Source organism: Rhinoderma darwinii, chromosome 4, assembly GCF_050947455.1.
Source record: "Rhinoderma darwinii isolate aRhiDar2 chromosome 4, aRhiDar2.hap1, whole genome shotgun sequence".
NCBI lineage: Eukaryota > Metazoa > Chordata > Amphibia > Anura > Rhinodermatidae > Rhinoderma > Rhinoderma darwinii.
Window position 1 is genome coordinate 44614509 of NC_134690.1, and position 21263 is coordinate 44635771.

Genomic DNA, 21263 nt, shown 5'->3' on the forward strand with positions numbered 1-21263 from the left:
ATAGCACGGGTATTAGCCAATGCCAAAATCAGCAACGCCCACACTTAGGCCTTATTCAGAAAAGCGTGTCAGTTTTGTGACCGCAAGAAAATGGACCGTATTTCAGTTCCGTGTGGCATCAGTGTTCCTGTTTTATTTTATTTCTCATAATTTCTTTAGCAACTGGTGCATGAAAAGCACACAGATGTCTGTGCTGTCCGTGTTTTTCACGCACCCATTGAGTTCAATGGGCGACATTGTTCGCAAAAAGGGACCAAAATAGGACATGCAGTGAGTTTCACGCAATGGACACACGCGGTGTGAAAAACCACGGACGTGTGAACAGCCCCATCGAATTGCATAGGTCCGCGTGCAGTTTTTTTTAACGGATAACACACGGACGTATAATACGCTCATCTGGATAAGGCCTTAGGCTAATTACACACAGGGTGAAAACGCTGTGTAAAAGTATACAGCGTATCCGCCCTGATCCCCGCAGGGAATTTCTACTGCAAAACAACACTAAATTGTGGGGCAGTTTTTAGGTAGAAGTTCCACTGCGGAAAGCAGCGTTTATAAAAAAAAAAACGAACTTATACTTACTTCAGGCCGTAGTCATGGCGACGAGTCCCTCTGTGCAGTCCGGCCTCCTGGAATGACGTTTCATCCCTTGTGACAGACTGCAGCAGTCACATGAGATGAAACGTTATCCCAGGAGGCCGGTCTTGACAAAGAAGTATAGATATCTGGGTAAGTATAAGCTTTTTGATTTTTCTGGGTTGCGATATTTGAGACGGAATCTCAGCTTTTCCGCCACATAAATCGAATCACAAGCGATTTTTTGTGAGTCTTACCTGCAAAACGTCAACAGAAAACCAGCAATTCCGCAGCATAAATAGAAATGCTGCAGATTAAAAAAAAAAAATGCACCGCAGGTCAATTTCTGAACGTTTTTTTCAAATCTCCTCCACTCTGCTGCTACCGGAATACGCTGCAGATTTTCAGCAGTAAAATACATTGTGGATTTACACTACGTGTGAACTTACCCTTACTCGGTGAGACTGCCGCATTGCTAGCCCAGTGTGCCAGTATGAATATATTTTTGCCACTGTGAGAAACTCAGCTCTGCTACATCTGTATTACGTTTTTGAAGAGTCATTACAATACATCTCTTGTAGGGTGAGAAAATTATTCTCATCAGCAAATTCTCGTCCCTATTTTACGGCAGTGCAGGTGCTCCAATTTTCTTACTATTGAAGAGCAATTCGACCCAATCTATACAGGGATGTCCTGGGTGCCAGGCCGAGAACTTTCATGCGAGATAGGGAAGATGTATCAGGATGGAGATTATTAACACACATCCGCTTTATTGAGAAAAATAAAAAACGTGCATAAAAAAAATAAGGCGAACAGCAAAAAAAAAAAAAAATATATATATATTTAATGGAGTTAATAGGTGGTGGAAGTGTCCGGGCTGGATCCTGTCTTTTCATGTCTGTGAAGGTGCTGCTCCCTGCTGAACTATATCCCTACATAAAAGGCATTCACTGCTCCCGGGACTCATAGACCCTGTTCAAACCCAAGTGCTAGTGTCAAATCCCATAAAAGTGATGGCTTGTTTTACACTCTCCGGTGCAGGAAGCGAACACTCCCCACAACCTGCACACCCACTTCTCAGCCTCGTCTCACAGCTCCGTGACAAAACAAGAAGGAAAAACATGCCGGCGGTCTCGTAGATTCTTGTGACTGGGCTGAAATACCGGCACACAGGGCTCGCTCTGTACACTGCGTTCTGTGGCGCTTAGGCCTCGTTCACATCTGCGTTGAGGTCCCGTATGACATTCTGTCTGAGGTTTACGTCAGAACGGGACCCTGAACAAACACAAATGGAAACTAGAGGTTTCCGTTTCCATCACCATTGATTTCAATGGTGACGGATCCGATGCCCATGGTTTCCGTTTGTCTCTGTTGTACACCGGACCCGTCGTTTTGCCGGAAGTAATAGCGTAGTCGAAGGCCTCAAGCACATGACCCTATTGTATGGCTCTGATCTTATATCTTGGCATGTTCCTACACATGCAGCATAAAGTGGAGGTGTTGTAAGGTGGCAGCCGGAGTGCCACCAGCTCTGTGATCCAGCTTGGCTGTGTACATGAGCCTAAAAGGGGCTTTAAAAGGAATAGAAAAGCATGGCTGCCTTCTTTCAAAAACAGCGCCACCAGTGTGCATGGGTTTTATCTGGTATTGCAGCTCGGTCCCACTGAAGGAAATGAGGCTAAGCTACTATACCACACACAACCTGTGGACAGGTGTGGTGCGGCTTTTGGAAAAAAAAACAGCCACGTTTTTCTAATACTTAGTACAGCTTCAGCTCTATTGATGCATGTATATAACGATGAATAATGATGAATTAGTAAGAGGATTGATACTATCAGCACTATTTATACTGAAAAAAATAAAATAAATCACTAATACTGGACAGCCCCTTTAAGGCTGGGGATACACAGACTTTCGTTACGCGACGGCTCCAAATATCAACAGTTCCAATACGTGCGTGCAAGAGCTTCAATAGAAATAGTAACACAGTCTGCAGAGGACTAACATCACATCTACGTCGGGACTCTGTTCAGGGGTTCCGAACGTTGGACCTTTCTGTCGGGGGAACCCAGGAATGGAAACTAAACTGAAACAAACGGAAACCATAGCTTTCCCTTTGCATCACCATTGATTTAAATGGTGACGGATCCGGTGCAAAGTTTCCATTTGTCACCACCTTGTAAGGTTTCCGTTGTTTTGACCATAGTCCACTGCGCTATTCATTCTGTCAAAACGGAAACCTTACAGAGCAGTGACAAGCGGAAACCATTTGCAACGGATGCATTAACATTGAAATCAATGGTGATGCAAAGGGAAAGCTATGGTTTCCGTTCATGGGTTCCCCTAACGAAAAGGTCAGAGAGAACCCATGAACGGAACCCCGGTGCAGATGTGAACGAAGCCTTACATGTAACTTATGCTAAACTTTTTTCATTCCTGTTTGATATATTTGTTGCAAAACATCTGCATGAAAGTAGAATGTACATGTGATACAGATTAACCAATGGACTGCAAGTATTAGGTTGGGGCCAGACATAGACGTTTTCATTTTAGTGAGCGATAAATCGCTGTCCATAGGAATGCTAGAGGCTTGACCTAATTATCCCACTTTGCTGCTATTGTATTTGTTGCGTATTTTCCGCAACTAATTCCGTTGCGGAAAATCCGTAGTATTTACGCGACGTGTGAACTGACCCTTAGGGCTCGTCCACACGCAGTAGAATACAATAGCAGCAAAGTAGTTGAGATGTAACAAATCTCATCCACACGCTGCGTAAAATTTCCGACCAGAAATTGACCTGCGGTGCGTATTTTTCGTACCGCAACATGTAAATTCCTGTTGCGGAAAGTGGACAGAATTGCGGCGTTTTTGTTGTCACCATCTCCCAACATTGAAAAAAACGCAGCAAAATCCGCACCATTTTCTTCAGTAATAAACGCAGGAAATGGTGCGATTTTTCCGCGGCGGAACGTCTGCTAGTTTTAATGGAAATGCTGCAGAAATTTTCTGCAGCAATTCCGTTACGTGTGGACAAGCCCTTACTGGGAGGTAAAACACATCAGGACGGAGAGCTCATAAACCAAATACCCAACTATTTATATATTAATTACATACAAACAGTGGTTCAAATGCAACTAAAAGTGGAATTTTGAAAGGTGTGTCTCTAGAATAAGAATAAACAGCGCCACCCTTGTCCATAGGCTGTGGTCTGGTATTGCAGCTCATCCCCCATTAAAATGAATGTGGCTGAGCTGTAATACCAGATGCAGCCAATGGACAAGACTGGCGCTGTTTCTGGAAAAACATAAGACCCTTTTTTCTAATCCTGGACAACCGCTTTAGGTCTTGATTTACATGAATGTGTTTTATGACATGTTCTGAGAGACCGAGCAGATAGACCCAAATCAACTCTTATCTTTACAATGACCAGACTTAAATTCTGTATTGAAATTTTAATTATTTAAACAGACGGCATTCACAAGAAATTCATGATTTCCCAATGTCAACAATAGTGACTGCGCTTCTTTAAAACTGACATTTCAGATGTTGAAAAAAAAAAAATATTTAAAACTCCACTTTTCAATTATATTTTTACAACTTTCACATTTTAAGTCTGCATAAAATATTTAGCAAATTTGCTTTATTTACATTGCACTGAATTTCTCAAATGCGTTCTTCTCTGATTACACCCAAAGCAAAATTCAGAGATAACAGAAAGCAGCCATATAGAAGCCCAGATGAGAGCATCAAATGTAAAGGGGTTGCATGGGATTAAAGAAAAGGGTCTGCTTTTTGTTTCCCAAAACCGTGCTGTTCTTATCATTGGTTAGGTCTGTGAATGGAACTGAGTTGTAATACTAGAGACAACCCATGTACAAGAGTGGCGCTGTTTCTAGCAGACCCTTTTTTCTAATCCCAAACAACACCTTTATATTTTATGTAGACAAACTGTAAAATGTTGACGTGTGCCTAAGAAAAATGACAAAGGTGAGACAACATTGCACAATTAAAATATTCGTATTCCATAGTTTAATAGTAACTTAAAGTATCTTGTACTGATCCTGAGTTATATGAGGTTTTCTTCTCTGGTCATGTCTAAAGCAAGGTTCTGAATTCTGCTGGACTCCTGATACCAGAGAGAAATGCATTGTGGGAGCTCAGAGGACAGTCAAAGCTAAGCTGTTAGGTCACATGTCTGACAGCAGAATGGAGATAAACCGTTGACTGTTTCCAAGACCAGCCAGCAGAATTTTGACAAGTCGTTTTTATGAATGGAAGAAACCTTATATAATAAAATATCTGTAGAGTTTACTCAACGTTTCATGCTGATTTTCACTATGAAATGTTTAAAATGACTAGACACACATAGACAAGGAATAGAAGAAAAAGGAAGAGTATAAAACATATAAAAATACTATTAACTGTTCTGTAGCAGTCTGAGTTTTAGTCTTTCAGACAGTGGCAATGGACTGTCCACAGATATTATAGAGTCATCATCATCACTCAACTCATCTGGAGACCGGGCATGTAAGGCTTTGGCTTCAGGACTTGAAAACACATTGTCTAATACATTATCTATACTGGGAATACTAAAGTTATCGGTAGTTGTTGGCAGAATAGAAGCCATTTTGTTCACAGGCATCCCTAATTTTGCGCCCTCTTTCTTGAAGGCATGTTTATGTCCACCACCGGGTGCTGGTTCACCGTCGTCCTCACTTGAAGATGTCATTTTTTGGCAGACACTTTTCTTTTGGGTCACTTTCGTCGACATAGGTGCCATTTTGCTTGAAATGTTTCCATCTGATAACGGTCTCACAGAAGCAGGAGGAATCTTCTTTACAAAAGTGAATGATTTGGTGGTGGGACGTTCGGGTGCCCTGCAGTTAGGGTCAGGCTTTCTGGTTAGATAGATTTGCTTTTCACCTTTTTGATAGTTGTGTTTGTTTGTTGACTCGTTTTGTTTATGTGTTTGAACATTTTCCTTAGAAATGACATTATGGTTAAACATGGACTTTGTAGCGTCCCCCATATTGAGGTTTCGGGGTATAGGCTTTAAAGGTAGGCATTTCAACAAGACATTGCGTTGCTCTGAGGAGGCATACTGGCCAGCGTTCTTCAAAAGTAACCTCTCTCTCAAAGGAAGATTCTGTAGATGTGTAATACAAGGAGAGTCGGATAACACCAAGATCGGTGGTGCCGATTTAGCTTCCAAATTATCCTTATTTGTTCCTATAATTTCTTGGGTTGGATTGCGGACATTGTAGGTTGCTTTTACAGGTTCGCCAGTGTATCGCCCAACTTGGACACCATGTGTCTGATCAACGCCTGTACGAGATTCAGCTTGAGGTGACATGCTAAATGAGGTGGCTTCCCAATCAATGCTACTTAGCTGTAGATCTGCCACCACGAATGAAACATTAGTAGAAGCCGCTGTAGACTCTGATTTATTACCCGGTACTGGAGAAGACCATTGCCCATCAAGTATGTCTAAATCATCTCTGATATAAGCAGGTGTTGTGGAAATATCCAGGTCTTTGTTCCTTGATACCAAGGTGACCATAGTTGGTAAAGGACCTTCATTGCCTGGTAGGTCCTTCGACCGACCACTTCCATCGAGACAAGTGGTGGTTTCAGAGTCTTCACTTACTTCTAGAATCAGTGGTGATACATTTGTCTCTACAGTTGGGGTTAAACTCATTTCAGACATGAGTGAAGCAACGTCATCCACATTAGGAAGAACCTTGGGTTTAGGTTTACTTTTCTTACCTAAAAAAAAACAAAATACATCTTCATAAACGGTTTATATTCATCATCGAGAAACATCCACTCTAGAAGAATGATCAATCAGATTGTCCATTGTGTTTGGGTAATTAGAAGATTTTGCTACTATAAGAATATTCTGTCTATGACAACCGCTGGTATGTAATCGGTTAACAGTATAATTGACCGGCATCTAAACCGAAGTGGGAAATAGACAGCGACAGAGGTGGTTAAATTCTGCCCATTACCTCCGCTACACTTTGTTAGGTGTCTTATTGAACACAGGTCTATAGAATCCGAGGGAGAAAAGAAAAGCAAGTAACGGGAAAAAGGAATAGATGTAGAATTCGAGCGGTTGTGACTAGACGAGTGACCAATATTTTATACCAACGGCCCATCACAGCTCAGCAATTTTCTGCTAACTGCAGTTATATTTCATCAGCTCGCATTTAATAACACAAACAAGAGCAACGATGCTCGGGAAAATGCTGACGCTGCATTACAATAGCTGTATACAGAAGACGAGATACTCTGAAGAGAAGCTGCCAGCACTCCTAATACGTCTGTTTTTGTGAATACTTGTATTCCAAATAAAATAATACTGGAACCTCTTCTCTTAAAAATCTGCATTATGAGGTTCCTCTGTTATGCCTTTTGTAAATGTATGAATAAATTGAGAACTGTGTGATACCATTGCCCTTGTCAATGTGGTGTGTTCCTACACTGGTCCGACTTGGTAGGGACATGCCCTGTTGACAAGTAGAATGGTAACGCCCAATTGACAATAAATTCTGAGGTAGATTTTTTTCTCTTAAAGGGGTTGTCCACCTGACAACTGATGACCTATCCACCAGAAAGATCATCAGTACGTCATTGGTGCTGGTCCGACACCAGGATCTCATGCTGATAAGCCGCTCTGGTGGCCTGCAGGCACCGAATGTTGTGGCACATAATGCTATGTACGGAGCCCGGAAGCAGTTGGCTCCGTACACAGCATAGTGGCCGTGCTGCAGAACTGCAGGTCCGCTATTATTCACTATTATGTATATTCGCTTCTCTTGGACACAGCTGGGTCTTTGATGCTGGGAGAGCATGGTGTGTTGTTGTTTGGCATAGCAAGCAGGGTAGCCCGCTCTATGAATTATCAAGGCGTCACAAATAGGCTTCTACCTGGCTATACACGTTGTGCCTCATGACGTACACACTATCCCTCCATGTTTCACTCACTTGCACCCCATTATCCATTTATTTCTATTGAGGCACTTCATTTATTACTGCCCCCTATATTTCACTTATAGTATTACACTTGCACACACACTATTCATTTATTATTTCTTACTACACATCCCATGCACCACACACCACTCCCCTCAAGACTAGTGGGAGTGGCTATTATTATTTAAAGCACCTGCTCGCCCTTTCATCAGCATTTCTGGCCTGGCTGTGTCCATTTGTAAGCATGGCCTTTTTCGGTGTTTTTGTATATGTCCCTGTGTTTTTATCGGTTCTGTTTGTGCATCTGGAACGTTCTGTTCCAGTTTAGGATTTAGGGACTCGCAAGTCTGGGGATCCTTGTCGTGGATTGCGAGCTTGCGTCCTTTTGGCCAAAATGATTACCAATACCCCAGGTATTTTTCATTATTATGTATATTCGCTTCTCTTGGACACAGCCGGGTCTTTGATGCTGGGAGAGCATGGTGTGTTGTTGTTTGGCATAGCAAGCAGGGTAGCCCGCTCTATGAATTATCAAGGCGTCACAAATAGGCTTCTACCTGGCTATACACGTTGTGCCTCATGACGTACACACTATCCCTCCATGTTTCACTCACTTGCACCCCATTATCCATTTATTTCTATTGAGGCACTTCATTTATTACTGCCCCCTATATTTCACTTATAGTATTACACTTGCACACACACTATTCATTTATTATTTCTTACTACACATCCCATGCACCACACACCACTCCCCTCAAGACTAGTGGGAGTGGCTATTATTATTTAAAGCACCTGCTCGCCCTTTCATCAGCATTTCTGGCCTGGCTGTGTCCATTTGTAAGCATGGCCTTTTTCGGTGTTTTTATTATTCACTTGAACAGTACTGCAGCTCCACCGCTATTCTGTGGCTGCAGCAAACTGCTTCCGGCATGTACTTCCGGGCCTGGGGGTCGGACCCCCACAGATAGTGTACCGATGACCTATCCAATGGATAGGTCATCAGTTGTCAGAAGCTTGAAAACCCCTTTAAATGTTTTTGAATCCTTGTGTCATACACCCTGCACTAGGAATAATGAGTCCTATTACACGGCCGGACATGGGCCGTGTAAACAAATGCCGATCAACGAGACAGCTCGTTGATCGGCGCTCGTTTGCTCCTTTCACATGCAGAAATGATTCTATATGTATAGGAACGAGCGATCATTACTACGATCGTTCGTCCCTATACATTTTGATCATGTCAGCAGCACATCTTCCTTATTACACGGGCCAATGATCGGGAACGAGCGCTCATATGAATGCTCGTTTGCCCGATCATTGGCCCGTATAATAGGGCCTTAACAGTGTATGCTTCTATGGTTTCAGTAGCCAAGTCTTAAAGAAACTGAAAAACCATTCAATTCTAACACAAGTAACATCTACTTATAACAGAAAGGAATTACAGAATTCATTCTCATCTCATATCAAGCATAAAGGAAGAAGCAAAGAGGATAATCCTTGCTTTAAGTCACATTATGGGCAAGCCACGATGCCCTGCGGCATGGAAAATGCCTCGCACACTTAGCTGCCACTGATTGGATCGACTTGCTCTTAATGTGATGCCCTGATTACCAATCCTAGATATTTTACCAGTGAAATGTGCATGCTGATTGGCTGTCTCTTCCAGGCAATCACCTATGCCACAGATCAGAATTACCAGTGGAATTGTAAGATGAATGTGATTACACGTTACAATGGACCAGGAAAGACGTGTGTAAAGTAAAAGTATTAACAAAATATCAAGATGTTCCGTTTCCCATCCAAGATTCAGTAAGGCCTTGTTCACACGGTGCTAAAAAAAACGACGTAAAAACTTTTCAAAGTACAGTAGTTTTTGACGTGTTTTCTTATTGACTGGGGATTAGACACGTTTCCGTCGCGTTTTACGCTCCAAGAATTGACCGGACGCTTCTTTTTTTTAAACATGTGAGCGTAAAAAAAACGCATTGTATGCGCTACAATGTGTTTTCCCATTGATGTCAATGGGAAGCTTAAAGCAAGCGTTTTTCGACATGTAAAACGTGGCAAATGAACGGCGTGTGAACAAGGCCTAAGAGAGCTGCAAGAGATATAAGATCGCGCCCACAAGACTTTCACAGTACACAATCTATAATTCCTTGCTGTACTAGATCATTATAGGCTAAAAGTCAAAAAGGAATCCAGCAACTTTCCAGGCAAAACAATAAAATAATTCCGACTATGTTGCGACCATTTCCTTCAGGATTCACTAAATTCACACCTTAGAGAATATATACAGTGAAGGAAATAAGTATTTGATCCCTTGCTGATTTTGTAAGTTTGACATGAACAGTCTAGAATTTTTAAGCTAGGTTAATTTTACCAGTGAGCGATAGATTATATTTAAAAAAAAACAGAAAATCACATTTTCAAAATTATATATATTTACTTGCATTGTGCACATAGAAATAAGTATTTGATCCCCTACCAACCATTAAGAGTTCAGCCTCCTCCAGACCAGTTACACGCTCCAAATCAACTTGGTGCCTGCATTAAAGACAGCTGTCTTACATGGTCACCTGTATAAAAGACTCCTGTCCACAGACTCAATGAATCAGTCTGACTCTAACCTCTACAACATGGGCAAGACCAAAGAGCTTTCTAAGGATGTCAGGGACAAGATCATAGACCTGCACAAGGCTGGAATGGGCTACAAAACCATAAGTAAGACGCTAGGTGAGAAGGAGACAACTGTTGGTGCAATAGTAAGAAAATGGAAGACATACAAAATGACTGTCAATCGACATCGATCTGGGGCTCCATGCAAAATCTCACCTCGTGGGTTATCCTTGATCCTGAGGAAGGTGAGAGCTCAGCCGAAAACTACACGGGGGGAACTTGTTAATGATCCCAAGGCAGCTGGGACCACAGTCACCAAGAAAACCATTGGTAACACATTACGCCGTAATGGATTAAAATCCTGCAGTGCCCGCAAGGTCCCCCTGCTCAAGAAGACACATGTACAGGCTCGTCTGAAGTTTGCAAATGAACATCTGGATAATTCTGAGAGTGATTGGGAGAAGGTGCTGTGGTCAGATTAGACTAAAATTGAGCTCTTTGGCATTAACTCTACTCGCCGTGTTTGGAGGAAGAGAAATGCTGCCTATGACCCAAAGAACACCGTCCCCACTGTCAAGCATGGAGGTGGAAACATTATGTTTTGGGGGTGTTTCTCTGCTAAGGGCACAGGACTACTTCACCGCATCAATGGGAGAATGGATGGAGCCATGTACCGTCAAATCCTGAGTGACAACCTCCTTCCCTACACCAGGACATTAAAAATGGCTCGTGGCTGGGTCTTCCAGCACGATAATGACCCGAAACATACAGCCAAGGCAACAAAGTAGTGGCTCAAAAAGAAGCACATTAAGGTCATGGAGTGACCTAGCCAGTCTCCAGACCTTAATCCCATCGAAAACTTATGGAGGGAGCTGAAGATCCGAGTTGCCAAGCGACAGCCTCGAAATCTTAATGATTTACAGATGATCTGCAAAGAGGAGTGGGCCAAAATTCCATCTACCATGTGTGCAAATCTCATCATCAACTACAAAAAACATCTGACTGCTGTGCTTGCCAACAAGGGTTTTGCCACCAAGTATTAAGTCTTGTTTGCCAAAGGGATCAAATACTTATTTCTCTGTGCACAATGCAAATAAATATATATAATTATATAATACAGATTTGGGATGTGGAAGTTTTTTTAAAAAATACTGGAGCGGTAGAGCTATAAATCGCATGGTCAGCAGCTTTGAGCCCTTAAAACTGCACACAGGTTCCCTTTACTAGAGGGAGTCCTCAGTTCAGGATCCACATCTTGTGAATAGCAATTACAAAGATTGTCTCCCGTTCTGGAGGACCTCTCCTGTCCTGCATTACACAGACAACTAATTGATAGAAATGGACACTGGGTAATGCTTAATTTCCCCTGGGGTGGCGCTGCAGGGAAATTGAACACTTACTGACAGTTTTCCCCACAGATTACCTATCATCGCTGGGGATCCCAGCAGGGGGACACTTTGTGATCAAATTATTGTCAAGTGACTCCTCTAACAAATAGGTGTGATCCAAAGTGGACAACCCCTTTAAGTGTATGGGCAGCTTTAGGGTTATGTAGGGAGATTGCAAATAATGGTTAGCGATAGGTTACAATCTGTCACGGGATAGTAAGAGGAGATAACAGGGGGTTGTTTTGCCAGAATGTTGGATATAATCGCGTTATCTAAACTATAAAGAAAAGGGGATAGTAAGGTATAAAGGGCCTTTTACACGAGCCAATGATCAGGCAAACAAGCGGTCATATAAACGCTTCTTCCCGATCATTGCCCTGTGTAATCAGGACAATGATCGGCGGGCAAACAAGCAAACGCTCATTCATCAGCTGATCTGCAGCAATAAAAATCATCGTTGTCGGTAGCACATCTTCCCGTGCAAACAGAGAAAGGCGCTGCCAACGTGATGCAAATGCATGGGGACGAGCGATCACAGTAACGATCAATCGTCCCCATACACAACCAATCGTTGCTCCTGGTGAAAGGAGAAAACGAGCGCTCGTTTTTACAGCCCATATCAGGCTGCGAAATAGGACCTTAATATGGAAAGGACGTGATATGCGCTAGAAATGTAAAGATATATTGAGGAATAGAAAACAATTAAAAAAATCAATAGTGTTTTTTATGTCTCTATATATTTATAAATAGCATGTGGTTTGTTTAATATTAAATTTTATATGAATTTGAAGTGAAACCGTATCGGAATCAGCGCCAAAAGACGGTCCAAATCGCCCCCATAGCTTTCAATGGGAGGCAGAGCGGGCATGCTCTTCCTCCAACCAGTTTCTGCTTCTGACCTTCCATTAAAATCATAGAGAGGCAGAAAAAAAACGGTGTTTTTTGCAGCAGTTTTTGCTCGTGTTTTTTGCATTAGATTCAACGGGAGCGGGCAAAAAAATGCCACACAGAATGCGGAAAAAAAGTGTCTAATAACGCTGGCAATTAAAAATGGATGGAAGTATACACCGACGTGAGCTTGATTTTTCCGGTCACTCAGTGAGTGTCACCTGAATGAGGAGGAGGTTTTATTGCATTTATCTGAACTATTGCGGCTTTTCTCGTAATTTCTCTGAATTGCTATTTAAGCTATGAAACGGAAAAATTATATTGCCTGAAAGGTTGCTGGATTTCATTTGGTGTAGAGCAAGCGATTATTAATTGTGCAAATTGAAAATATTGTAACCTAAGGCCAATGTGACCTAAAAGAACTCCATGTATTTTCTTGCCTCAAATCAGTAAATTGACCATTTACGTCTAGGATTGGCAGCACAAGGACAGGAAGAGACGTCATCTACTAGAAAAGGGACGGAACAATATGGCTGACCGTAATAAGTAAAAAGAAAAAACGGTCAATAGTTCCATAAAACTGAACCTGTACAAAGTAGAGATGTATGTGGTGTAATACGGTCATTTATTACATTGACGGTTCTGTTATTTTCAGCTACATGGTGTTATTTTCGAGGCTTCCCCCTTGTCCTTGGTTCCCATACATTTGGCAGTGTATTTCCAGGCGGTTACTTTCTGCAATAAAGTAAGTTATGTCATAGTAAATGAGAAGGAAAGGATTGAATGATACTTACATTGCTGCTTCAGCATCTCCGCTTCTAGTTTGTCTTTTTGGAACAGTTCTACAATATGTGGATAGGCCCCTGTGAAGAGAGATTCTTCTTCAATGGTCAACAGTGGGCCATCGGGTGGGTGATCATCGGGGAAAATGTAGCCGTCTGTCACAGATAAGGGAGAATGAGCAAATACCCAATCCATCATCTCTATAGTATCTATCACGAATCTCACCATCTATCTTATACCAGCCCTCCATATCTCATATCTATCTATCTATCTATCTCATATCTATCTATCCATCTCATATCTAATCTATCCATCTCATATCTAATCTATCCATCTCATACCTAATCTATCCATCTCATATCTAATCTATCCATCTCGTATCTAATCTATCCATCTCTCATATCTATCCATCTCTCATATCTATCCATCTCTCATATCTATCCATCTCTCATATCTATCTATCTCTCATATCTATCTCTCATATCTATCTATCTATCTATCTCTCTCATATCTATCTATCTATCTATCTATCTATCTCATATCTAATCTATCCATCTCATATCTAATCTATCCATCTCATATCTAATCTATCCATCTCATATCTAATCTATCCATCTCATACCTAATCTATCCATCTCATACCTAATCTATCCATCTCATATCTAATCTATCCATCTCGTATCTAATCTATCCATCTCTCATATCTATCCATCTCTCATATCTATCCATCTCTCATATCTATCCATCTCTCATATCTATCCATCTCTCATATCTATCTATCTCTCAATCTATCTATCTATCTATCTATCTCATATCTATCTATCTAATATCTATCCATCTCTCATATCTATCTATCTATCTCATATCTATCTATCTAATATCTATCCATCTCTCATATCTATCCATCTATCTATCTCTCTCTCTCTCATCTCTTCTCTATCTATCTCATCGCTTCTCTATCTATCTCATCGCTTCTCTCCCTCTCTTACACTCATCTATCTAATCTCTAAATGACCAGTCCAATTAATTAGGGCTGAGTGCTCCAGAGTGGGCGGGAGAGAAGGGGGGCACAGCATGTAAAGCAAAAAGTTCAAAATACATTTTGTGACATTCAAAAAGAAGCAACAAATGGTTAAATAAATATAGAAAATAACGTAACAGTACCTTAGTGTTTAATCACGCGGCGCTAAACCTACAGGCAGATCTTGCCATTCACTTGAGTATCCTAATTTGTATCCCTTGCCATATAATCCCCTTATCTCCACTTAGCACTTCCCAATGTCAGTCACGTGTGACAAATCTCTCACAATTCATTAGTGGCAGCGACGCCGGGTGAGAGTATTGGCACTTTGTAGAAAAGTTCTGAACAAATTAAATTAAACTCAGAGAAATTTTATCTGCACAATGGACCCCATTTATGAAAACGAATACAGAAAAAAGGAAACTAAAAGTTGAGGAGTTTCCCAGATTTGATCTCAGCTTCATTTACTGATATGCACTGGTTGGAGAGTAGATTTTCCACATTAGATCTTTATCAATGGATTTCTCCAATCTTGGCAGATTTTGCCAACAGTATAATGTTTATAGGGGCAATCTAACTGCCCCCTTTCCTATTCAAACAAGGGTCAGACAGGTTGGATACATCCTCATCTGATTCCTTTGTTTTCCTTGGAGATAAGCAGCGCCACAGATACTAGGCAGCCTCCTTTATATAAATTACATCCACGCTCGTCTGGACTGAACATGCATATTTATGGGGAGCAAGGGCTGTCGGCTGAACATAATTGCCCTCTATTATTTCTATTATTGGAGTCAGGCTCAGGCATGTCATTTTTTTTGGTGTTTGTTATTTCTACAGACCTGGCTTTACCCACTCAATCTCAAAGCAGGGAATCCCATTTCTTACTCGTGTCTTAACAATTCTGAAAAAAAAAAAAAAAAAAAAAGTTTCACATTTTCATAGTCACAAAAAAATAAATATAACATAAATCAAAAAATAAATAAACACATTGCCTCTAGGGAGAGAAAAGGGTCTTATGTACGATCTCCGCTAGGGCTCCACAGGATATCAGCACCACATGATATACCATACGAATGTGTACACGAGCCCTAAAGTAGTGACCATGGTGAGAAGGATTTTTTACTAATGGCCGATAAAAGGGGAACAATAAATCACACCGCAATGCATATCAAATATAAATTAGATATATGTTTAAAATTACATTTAGATATATTCCATACAAAAAAAGCAGAGCTGTTTGCAAATAAATTAATTTACACCTGAACAGATTTCAGAGTTCGATTCTCCAAAGTTTTCCCTGCTGGAACAATGTCTGCACAGTTCGCACTATGGGAATTGTCGTTTTTAAAGCAAGGACTGTAGACAAGGTCTCCCGCCCGCTCTGGAGCACTCAGCCCAATCTTGTAATACATTCACTCAAGCGGGCACCCTGGCAAATACAGCTGATAGCCACAGTTCTGGCTGAAGCTAGATGATCGGCTTATCATTGGGAGGGGTGGGGGAGGATTTCTTAAGGGTTTTCCTGAAGGGGCAAAGTCTTTAATATTTTTCATTTGAGTATTGCATTGATCAACCTAGCTGGTACATGGCACTTTTGCAGCAGGCAGGAAAGCGTCACACTCTATTACCGGACAGCCTGTAGCTGGGCATCATGTCTTGGGCCAGCCTTCCTCTCATGCATATCATAGTATGTCAGCAGGATCAGGACCTTCTCACATGAATAGTGTTTGGGCCACTCCATCCATTCCAGAGCAAAATTCTAAGAACCGAGAGCAGAAATTTCAGGTTATATTACAGTCCATCGGGGTAAAGAACCTCTTAATTTTAAGATCTCCATTACACAGGTTTGGGGTGTGCAGGAATATTTGAACAGTCAGTGAATGTATCTGCAATTACATCCTACACGACAAACATATTACTGCTTGGTCATTGTGGTAGACATCTACAAATAAGCCTTAAAGGGGTATTCCATTTTCAAGAAATAAAGGTTATTCAATGTAAAATGGAAAGCTTTACATTTTTCGAATGTACTATGCGTATTAATGCATGGTCTTTTTTATAAAATTGAGGGCGAAAAAAAGAAAACTGGCTAAAATAATGACTATTGAAGTATTAAAGGGGTTGTCTGGTTTACAAAAGTCATATTCAAATACTCTATTAGGCATCTCTTGTTTTGGAGGACCAATCAGGTCTGTGAATTACACAGACAGCCCATTAAATTCAAAGGGTACTACGCAATAACTTATTTCCCCTGAGGTGGCGCTGCAGGGAAACTGAACACTTGCTGCCAAGTTCACGAACAGATTACCATTGATTGGGGGTGACAGCACCCTGTGATCAGCGTATCATCGGAGAACCTTCCTAACAAAAAAGGGTTGTCTGCTCTGGACAATCCCTTATAATCATGGAATTAATCTGAATCCAAACATGGAGTCTAAAAGGAACTGCGCTGAAAAATTATAGTAACTCAGTTTTTTTTTAAGGAACAATAGAACACAAAACTTATGACAAATTTAATTTGTAGGACGTGTGTTTGGTTTCCAGGCACATTTACTGTACGTACACCCACTTGAGATATTCACGATCTATAAAATTGCTTAAGGTGGAGAGAACGAGATATCGACTTAGGTCATGTTATAAAAAATAAAATAAATATAATAAAAGAATAAGTACAACTATTTCTCCATGTTTAATACCACAACATTTCCAGGTGTTTATAAGCCACGTAGAACCAGGTTACTGCGTAAAATAGAAATTTAAAAGGAAAAAAAAAAACGAAAACCTTCTAAAATTCTCACTTCTCAGCTTAGTTCCTGGCTGGAAAGAAGATAAAAAGGGCCAGCTTAGTAGTAAAATGTGGCCAGCACCTGGAGGCACGCAGCCGGCCACAGCCGGAGTATAATACTGGGAAGGGGGCACTTGGGCAGGTCCTAATAATGAAAATGAGGAGATCTGCATAACATTTTTAGAACTTTTTAATTTTCCCCATGCAGGGACCTACATTAACCATCACCTCCTATGGAAGGAAAATACATCGAATGACTATACCTGGAAACACAATAGACTTGGCCTCATCCATTTGATCACTTTTACCAATTTATCCTTATTTACGAGAAATTCCTGAATAACCTGGAAAAATCAGAAAGGGAATGTTATCGCCACATCATCTCCATGCTGAAAAAAATCTAGAGGCAAAATGAAGTCTACTCACCTCAGGGTATGGGAATCCCTCACGCTTCTTGGCTTTCCTGTGATAAGAGGCAGAGGTGACAGAGATCAAAAATAACTCGGTCCCATGATATTTCTATAGGGATAGTAAGCATCGATCCACCCGATTCACTAGTCAGGAAACACCGGGCAAATCCAATTCTACCTGTCTGAGGTTCACTTTTGGACAATTGAAGAGAATAGGAGAATCAATTTGGCCATTTTGTCACGATCTTGGTGGAATGAGCGGATTGGCCAATCAGTTCTCTAATCTCCAATGATAACTTACGTACATCTTAAAGGTATATTCCATAGAATTGTTCTTCTTTTCTTTTTCGGCCTTGTGCCAGTCACACGGACAGCAGTAGTCATAGTCGTGAGGCTCGCAGTATTTCTTGCTGCCACATAACTCGCAACCTTTCCGCTCGTGCTCTTTAGTAGAACCTAAACAGGAACAACCATAACATTTCAAACACCTTTAGTTTTCAATACCGAATAAAAAAACAAACAAATTTAATGGTATTAGTACAACAACAAAAAATTGCATATTAAGTATATCTATATTTTCTTCTCTCTACATCAATGACATGAGGTGAAAATGAAATTGTAGTATTATATGGCAGCTATTCAATTGAATGGCCGTCTATGTAATGCATGGCAGCCGGGTCAACCAGAGCAGGAGCATCGGATACTTAGAGGCTATTAATTAGGTCTCATAGAGGAGGGTCCTGAGCAGGAGACCCCTGTATGTCGTCCATATACCCGAATAGGATATATGGCCAGGGGTTGTCTTAGTGAGACAGCTCCATTATATGAGACCTTAATAGAACAAATATTAAGGACCCAGAATGTGCATTAAAGACGACCTGTCTGCTCTTCTAAAATATTTGTAAGGGTATGTGCACACACACTAATTACGTCCGTAATTGACGGACGTATTTCGGCCGCAAGTACCGGACCGAACTCAGTGCAGGTAGCCGGGCTCCTAGCATCATAGTTATGTACGATGCTAGGAGTCCCTGCCTCTCCATGGAACTACTGTCCCGTACTGAAAACATGATTACAGTACGGGACAGTTGTCCTGCAGAGAGGCAGGGACTCCTAGCGTCGTACATAACTATGATGCTAGGAGCCTGGCTCCCTGCACTGTGTTCGGTCCGGTACTTGCGGCCGAAATACGTCCGTCAATTACGGACGTAATTAGTGTGTGTGCACATACCCTTACAGTAAATACTTGTATTCTCTATGAAATAACAATTCTGGAGCATCTTTTTTTTCTAACTCTACATTGTGCCATTCCTTTGTTATTCCTCCTACATTGGCAACTGGTAGTAACTAGATGGGGGGGGGGGTGTCCCTACACTTATTGAAGAGAAATGTGCCAGGGCACAGAGTCCCAATTTCCCAGCCACCAGTCGACTAGTCGATAAATGTCAGTAAAGTCAGTTAAAATATAAATTTTATTATGTATCAAACAGACAGACAACACTAAAGAGTTAAAATTATATCAAGAGACGGCCAGTGTGTGTCAAGGAGTCAGTGTGCATGTACCCAGTACAACGCTGGACGCAGTGGGAAAGACTGATTCGGCAGCTGCAGACTGCCGTGCATAGAAACAGTCCCCCACGGGTATAGGCAATGACTAGACCGTCAATGATGGATTAAGATGGCGTTAGCCCCCCCGACATGTTTCGCTGCAGAAGCAGCGTCCTCAGGGGATAACACGGGGCTAATGAGCGCGCGTTTGAAAAACTGCTCCCTATAAAGGCTCGTGTATATGACGTCCGCATGACGTGTCGCGGCAAACACCCTCCTCTGGGCCAATCAGATAATCACAAGTGACAAGCCCCCACGCCAAGATGAATGGCATGGCAGCAAGCCAATGGGACGCCGTGGTCAGGCATCCAATCACCACGAGAGCTGGGCGCAAGCGCACACCAGTCAAAACGGGTGATAGTCATTCAGAGAACTAAATATACGAGGAGACTGACAACAAGGGCAGCCAGTAAAGAATGCAGAACGGCTCCCAATCAAAATATATAAATCCAAACGAGTGGATAAAGCTAAGAGCCTCAATCGATAGTGGCAATAAATGTCAAGTACCATATAGAACAGTATAAACGTCATGATAACCACAGGGAGAGCATAAATCCAGCTGCACAACGTAGCATGCAGAGTCAATGCACACAAGTGCATGATACTATATACACATACATACGTCCAGTGGACAGAACCAAAAATAAGAGAGCAGGGATCAAAGCAAGTCGTGTGTTGTGTCAAATAACAGCATCAATGATAATTAAAGTGCTTATCAAGCATTAGTATAGTATAACTAGATATACATCAAAACTGTATATGTGGTGATCAGTGTATCACATAACTGTCAAACCGACAGAAATATCACAAGAAAAAGTATGTTCAGCAGGAACGATTAATTCAGCAAAAAAGGTTTCGCAAAAAGGTTTATGACAACAGAAGAAGAGGGTTCAGTACCTCCTACAGAAAAGCCATGAAGGTGAACCCCTCATTTAGGCCATTAGGACTCAGAGAACTGAGCCTATGTATCCATCGTGCCTCCTCCTGCAGTAGCCTCCTATCTAAGTTACCGGCCCTGGGTCCAAGTTTCAACTGCGTAATGCCCCAAAATTGAAGGACCCTGGAGTCACTCCCATGGAAAGATCTCACGTGTCTAGAAATAGAGGTGTCCTCTTTCATATTAATACTGCTAACATGTCTAGAAATTCTTCTCCTGAGTTGCTGGGTGGTCTTGCCAACATACAGTTTGGGGCAAGGGCATCTGGCGACATATACAACGCCAGTAGTTTGACAGTTAATAAAGTGTTTGATGGAAAATTGACAACCATTTAGGGGGTTGGTAAAACACTTGGTTTTGGGCATATATGTGCAGAAGGAGCACCTACCACAGGGGAAGGATCCCACCGTGGGGGCTGAAAGCCATGTATCACGAGGGATAAGTGTACTAGAGTAATGACTCCGCGTGAGAAACTCACGAAGGTTCCTACCGCGTCGAAAAGTCACATTTGGAATGTCAGAAATAGCATCCGCTAAGTCAGGATCAGACCGCAGAACAGCCCAATGCTTCCCTAAAATCTTAGATATCTGAGTGGAACAGGTGTCAAAGTTGCCAATACACCTAATTTTGGAACCTACAGATCTTTCCTCAGCATTAGTTTTTCTGCCATAAAGCAGTTCCTCTCTAGGAGTGGCCTTGGCTTTGGCATAAGCTCGATGTAGGATTTTTTTGGGGTAGCCTCTTGCCAAGAATTTGTGGAAGAGGGCATCACATTCTAATTTGAAAGTGTGTTCCTCGGAACAGTTCCTTCTGGCCCTGAGGTACTGACCAATAGGTATCCCCCTCTTAAGTGCTGGCGGGTGAAAGCTACCATATTGTAAGAAACTATTGGTAGCAGTCTTTTTTCTAAAGACATTAGTGTGGACACCGCCACCAGAATCCAGAGAGATCTGAAGATCAAGAAAATCAATGGTGTTTTTGTGTATGTGGTGAGTGAATTTCATGCCAATATCATTGTGATTAAGTATATCCATGAAATCATGAAAGAGTGTAGTGTCACCATCCCAGAAGACCAGTATATCATCAATATACCTCCCCCAGAATAGTATATGACACGTGAAAAAAAGTAAATCTTCATTAAAAATTAAAGTGTCCTCCCACCACCCTAAAAATAAATTTGCATAAGTAGGTGCACAAACTGTGCCCATTGCTGTGCCCTTTACCTGGTGGTAGAATTTACCGTCAAATAAAAAATAATTGTGAGTTAATAGA

The 21263-nt window shown here is 41.5% G+C and overlaps 1 protein-coding gene across 1 annotated transcript in view; it reads right to left on the bottom strand.

Annotated features, from left to right (window-relative positions):
• Positions 1-4051: 4051 nt before the first annotated feature.
• Positions 4052-21263, bottom strand: part of GEN1 (GEN1 Holliday junction 5' flap endonuclease) — a 45906-nt gene continuing 28694 nt past the window's right edge. Inside the window, exons 8-14 of the mRNA XM_075863873.1 lie at positions 17752-17902; positions 17463-17499; positions 17300-17380; positions 15880-16010; positions 15091-15152; positions 13242-13385; positions 4052-6343 (exon numbers count right to left, since the gene is read on the bottom strand). Coding sequence (XP_075719988.1) covers positions 4995-6343; positions 13242-13385; positions 15091-15152; positions 15880-16010; positions 17300-17380; positions 17463-17499; positions 17752-17902 — 1955 coding nt within the window. The 3' untranslated portion in view covers positions 4052-4994. The remainder of the gene's footprint in view (positions 6344-13241; positions 13386-15090; positions 15153-15879; positions 16011-17299; positions 17381-17462; positions 17500-17751; positions 17903-21263) is intronic.